Source organism: Arachis ipaensis, chromosome B08, assembly GCF_000816755.2.
Source record: "Arachis ipaensis cultivar K30076 chromosome B08, Araip1.1, whole genome shotgun sequence".
Taxonomy (NCBI): Eukaryota; Viridiplantae; Streptophyta; class Magnoliopsida; order Fabales; family Fabaceae; genus Arachis; species Arachis ipaensis.
In genome coordinates, this window is record NC_029792.2 from 1,706,529 (window position 1) to 1,712,143 (window position 5,615).

General features: G+C 31.3%; 1 protein-coding gene across 1 annotated transcript; it reads left to right on the forward strand.

Moving 5' to 3' along the window:
• LOC107613975 lies at positions 1,395-5,065 on the forward strand. Its single transcript, XM_016316183.2, has 7 exons — positions 1,395-1,967; positions 2,295-2,394; positions 2,940-3,005; positions 3,682-3,796; positions 3,967-4,049; positions 4,345-4,406; positions 4,518-5,065. The coding sequence occupies exons 1-7, from the start codon at positions 1,792-1,794 to the stop codon at positions 4,627-4,629; spliced, it is 714 nt and encodes a 237-aa protein (XP_016171669.1). The 5' UTR covers positions 1,395-1,791; the 3' UTR covers positions 4,630-5,065.

Here is a 5,615-nt window from a genome sequence, read left to right on the forward strand (position 1 = left end):
TATAACTATAATATAAATAATGATTAAAAACATATATCATTTAATAATTATATAAAATATTTTATATTTTCAGTATATTAAAAATTTAAAATGAATCTCTAAATATCGTAACTATTATCTTTTAGAACATTAAACATTTGATATATATTATCCAAGAATGGAAAGGAATCTACGTAAAACATCCACATATATTCGCTGGCCTCGATTGTGTTGAGTTTGAAAATCTGTGCTTAATTTAAGCCCAAGTTAGTTAGTTCATAATAACAAAGCTGTAGTATGAAATCACTTCTTGAAGCATTGTGCTGGCAAGGGCTAAAGGATTAATTTTGATTATTATATAATTATTAAAAAAAAAACTGTAATAATCATTTTGGTTTTTAGATTTTGTACCAATATGGACATGGTACCTATAATCTGGATGATTAGTATTGGATCAATAATTATAGTTATACCATGCAATTTAAATGATTTTGGATTGGTTTGAGTCATCGAATTAGTTTGAGTAAAATCCGATTGAAATTATTTTTTTTTAAATTAGGAATAAGAATAGAGAGATTATGACATTTTAAACTTAACAGTTATTGATTTTGTTTATTAAATTTCATAAAATCAAACTCGATGAGGTAGTAATTCGGTGCAATATATTATTATTCTTTACATTCTTTTTATAAATATTAATTATAATATAAAACACATTCAACTCAACCATGCAATATGATAAGATTTTTGAACTTCTCTTCATAGTGGTAAAGGACTAAAGGTGGCAATTTCCAATTATGTTTTACTCTAAATTGTCAATTGAAAATAGATTAATTGACATTGTTTAGGTGGTTAGAAATCTTGCTCTTTTGGAATTTTGGTTACAAACTTTAATTGTGACATTAAATTAATAAAAAGTTATTGTACAAATAAATAGTCACATTTTTTTATGTTCAAATAATATATATTGCTAAAAAGTTTTGTTAAATAATTTAATAGAATTAAAAATACAAAAATTTTTTAAAAATTTATATTTATATACAAATACATAATAATTAATTTCTCATAATAATAATAATTTTTCAGCTGAAATATAAAAATAGTTTAATTTTAATATACTGATATACAATATAAAATATTTTACATAATTATATAATTACATCTATTTTTTTAAATAATAATTCATATTATTAATATAAAAAATAATTATTTTTAATAATATAATATTACATAACTAAATATACGTGTAAAATTATTTTATATTTACAATAAATTAAATTCCTTAAAGTAACCTTAACATATTACTATTAGCAAGATAGTTGTGAAAAAGAAAGAAAAGAAAGAAGAAAGAAAAATAAGGCAAAGAAAGAAAGAGAGGACAAAATGGTAAATTGGAGGGTGCCATGAAAGCAGTGTCATTGATTTTCATCCTGCAGAGTAGACCCATTGGGGCAAAGCAAAATTGGAATTCCAGAAAATCCCTATTCCTTAAAAAGGCAAAATTTTCCTCCTTTTTCCCTTTTCAATTTTCCACACCCTGCAATTCCACCTCCTTCAAACTTCAAACTTCAAACCTCAAAATCAAAACCCTCTCTTTCTCTCTCTCTATCTCTCTGTCTGTTATTTTATCCTTTCATCGTCTCTATCACTATCAACACCTCTCTCTGAATTCATTTTTGGGTGGGTGGCGGCGGCTGGCGGCAATTGGCGGGAACAAGCCGTTAATTTTGGATAACGCTTTGAATCGGATTCGGGTGAAAAAGTTGCTTTCGTTAATTGAGCAAGTTGACGGGGTTTATCGGTTTGTCATCGATGGCGAACCCTTCTGGGAACCACCAAGAACAGACTCATGTTTCTTCTTCGCTCAACGGCAACAACAACCCTGAGGCTTCGGCTTCTGCTTCAGCTCTCGCCATGAAGCACAACCCTGGAATCTCTCTCGATTGGACCCCCGAAGAACAGGCCATTCTTGAAGATGGACTCAGCAAGTGAGTACAGTTTCTGTTATGTAGTTTTATTGGGGTTTTGTGTAATTTGGGATATGTGACTTGTTGTGCTTAAATAATGATGTTTTATACTTTTATTTTTTTGTTAATAATGATATTTAATTGAGCTGTTAATTATTCAAGCTTGAATTGCATTTTATACTTAGATTGCACATCAAAATCAATTTGTGAACTTGTGGTAGTGTTTAGTAACTGGCTCTTGAATAGCAAATGGTGTTTGTTTAATTCCGGGGAAAGAGAAGAGAAGAGAAAACAAAAGAAAAATGAATAGTTTTTGAATTGATGAGAATTTTAATGTGTTACTTGTAGGTATGCCTCGGAAACAAATATAGTGCGGTATGCAAAGATAGCCCTTCAACTACAAAGCAAGACCGTCCGAGATGTTGCGCTGCGAGTTAGGTGGATGAATGTAAGATTCATTTGTGCTATGGAATGCTGTACAATTTTATTTCCTCTGGGTTGATCATGTTTCTATCATTACATATGATTGCATGACCATTGAGCCATTTGGATCACATGTCATATGAGGAAGCTGATTCTGATTTTCCTCGTTGTTTATTAGAATATCGGTGCTAGGTGTACAAGTGAATTTAACCAAGTTCCAGCCAAGCGGCGGCCCCAAAAACAAGTGGCAATTCGTTTTTTGTTTTTCTTCTTCGTCTCTTGGTTAGAAACTTGGCTTAGTTTTACTTGTACACGCAGCTTTTCTGTTATTCGAATTAGAAAATTGTCATTGAAGCGTTCGAGGCTTTATGGTTCTACTTCATGGTTGCATGATTTTTTTTTTTTTTGATGGAGATATTTTGTGCTCATGTATAATAGAATCATCAACTATGGATTTGGTTCCTTCATTAAAATTGTGTTAGGAACTTTTATTCCTTTTGCAACCCATCCTTAATAAACTTGGTTACTTCATACTCTTATTGGTAACACGTTTGGTGTGCTTTCTTGCAGAAGAAAGAAAATAGCAAAAGAAGGAAGGATGATCACAATTTGACGAGGAAAAGTAAAGATAAGAAGGTACTACTAACATTTATTTAATATTTCAATATTCTTGCAATCGTTATATTAGTTTTATTGTGGTATGTATATTCTGCCCTGTCCTTGCATTTAAAGGCGCTATTTAGTGTCTACCTGTTCGTTTCTGCATTGGTGTATGCTTGTGCCATGTGGATTGAGGGCTGACCTATTTTTATGTTCTCTTGTTGATTGCTTAGTTGACTTTAAACCCCTTTTCCCTTAGCCTAAGTGGAAAATAAATAAGAATAATCTTCAACCCTTGTACCAAGGTTCTTCATCTTCATCAAGTTTTTAACTTTGAACTGATGATCTTAATTTTTATTTTTTAGTCCTGGTGAAATAATTGATTGGTTTTCCAGAATGCTAAGGTGAACACCAATAAATTTCACTTCATGATGTTATGAGCAATAGTTATCCAACCAAAACTTTGTGACATTCATTCATAGTACATCTTTAGAAAACTGTTGTTCTTCTTGAATAAAAATGCTGCTTAATTTTTACTTTCCTAAACACTATTCCCCAATTTCCAACACTTGGTGTACAAAAAACAAAGCAGAAATTTAACAAATATTAAATCATTTGTAGAATACTGGACAACTGTAGTTTCTTTCTTTATGTCCCTTTTCATTCTCAATGGGAATTTAGATGCTTAGCAAAAATCTATCTTTATTTCCAGGAAAGAGTTTCAGATGCTGGCGCAAAGTCATCTCACTTTCCTGCTCGTTCCAATGTTCCCCCGTATGCTCCTCCTATGATTACAATGGACAATGATGATGGTATCCCTTGTACAGGTCAGGCTCCGTAACTTCTGAGTGGTCTCATTGCTTAGGATGGTGTGGTTTGTGATTACAGGCTTCTTTCCAACATAAGCATTTGTTTCACCTTTGAAGCATCTCATGTACTTTACGTAGTTTTTGAATGTTCAAGCAGCTTTATCTTATTTGAATTGGTCTTTTGGCAGCAATCGGAGGTCCCACTGGCGAGCTATTGGAACAAAATGCACAGGCATTGAATCAGATCTCTGCTAATCTTTCTTCTTTTATGGTGGGTTAATAACAGTTTTGACCGATTTTAATTTATGAAAATGACCACATGAACAAAAACAGGATTTGCATATTTTCTCTTTCATGTTATTGTTTTTTTCCATATACTGTTCTAATTTATTCAACAATCTAGTATCATGAATCTTTTAAGAGTTTGTAAAACAGCGGAAATGACTATAGTTGGGATATCTTGTTATTACGAAACTAGGGTTCTCATCTATCGGTGTCCTTTCCATTCTTAGGCCATTCTTTGCAGCTGACTTCGAATTTCCTTTTCTTTCCGATTTTCTTTTCAGATACAAGATAATATCAATCTTTTCTGCCAAACCAGAGACAACATCCTTAAAATCATGAATGAGTAAGTCATACTGTTTAATATATCTTGAAATTATATTATTTAATATTTTCTTTAAGTTTAATTTGACTCGAGTATAAATACTTGCTTTCTTCTTCTCTATTTTCATGGCAGGTTGAACGATTCGCCAGAAGTGATGAAGCAAATGCCGCCTCTTCCTGTGAAGGTGAACGACGATCTAGCGAATTCCATACTTCCAAGAACTACTCTCCCAACACAATCATGATGCTACTTTATCATCCCTTTTTTCCATATTTCTGCCTTCAGTGGAACTCAATTCATATTCTGCCTCTGATCGGGATAATAACTGCCAATCACTGAATCAAGTTGACTCAAGATTTACCAGTTGGAGGAAAAAAGAGAAAAGAAAAAGGAGAGATATAATGAAATAATTGTTGATAATTAAGTTGTACTAGTCTTCAATTTTTTTTTGTTAATTCTGTTTTGCAAATGTTGGCTGTTTTTCTCTTGTTCTTATTGGCTCTAACCTTAGTTGGAACTATAGGAATTATTAGTGTTTTTGTTATTAATTGAGTTCAATTAAATTTAGTAGATGATTGATCAATAAGTAGTGCTATAATTCCATTTATCGTCCATGGTATTTTGTTTGCAGATCTTAATGTTGTTCATATTGTTTTAAATTATAGATGTATTTACCTTGTATGTTTCCTTCAAGTGTAATTGGATTGCATTCTCCCCTCCCCCTGCAAATCCCATATTTCCAATTTTCATTTGAACTGATAATAAAGATATAATTTTTTGACCTGATTAAAGATTAGACAAGGGTAAGCATTGGACAGGGTAAGATTCAGTTTAAAGTTTAAACTTCATTTTAAACAGAGTAAAGTATCGTTTTTGTTCCCAACGTTTGGAGGTAAGTCTCAAAGTTATCCCTAACGTTTGAATCGTCCTATTTAAGTTCTTAAGGTTTTAAAATTGACTCAATGTTGTCCTGCCGTATTAACGGAATTGACGGCGACGACGGGACAAAATTGAGACGATTTTAAAACGTTAGGGACTTAAATAGGATAAACAAGTTCGGGACAAAAACGATATATAGAAATAACTTTTAATTTTATCCTTTAATAAAATCAATTTTTTACTGTATATAGTTATTCAATTATTTTTTAATCACATCTAAGTAAATTACACTTAATCACATTAATTTTATTCTAAATAAATTTTTTTTTTATAATTTTAGTCTTACAAATG

Coding starts and splice junctions, on each gene's coding strand:
- LOC107613975 (XM_016316183.2), top strand. CDS start 1,792: ATGGCGAACCCTTCTGGGAACCACCAAGAACAGACTCATGTTTCTTCT. Junction 1,968..2,294: donor CTTGAAGATGGACTCAGCAA/GTGAGTACAGTT, acceptor TGTTACTTGTAG/GTATGCCTCGGAAACAAATA. Junction 3,006..3,681: donor GGAAAAGTAAAGATAAGAAG/GTACTACTAACA, acceptor CTTTATTTCCAG/GAAAGAGTTTCAGATGCTGG.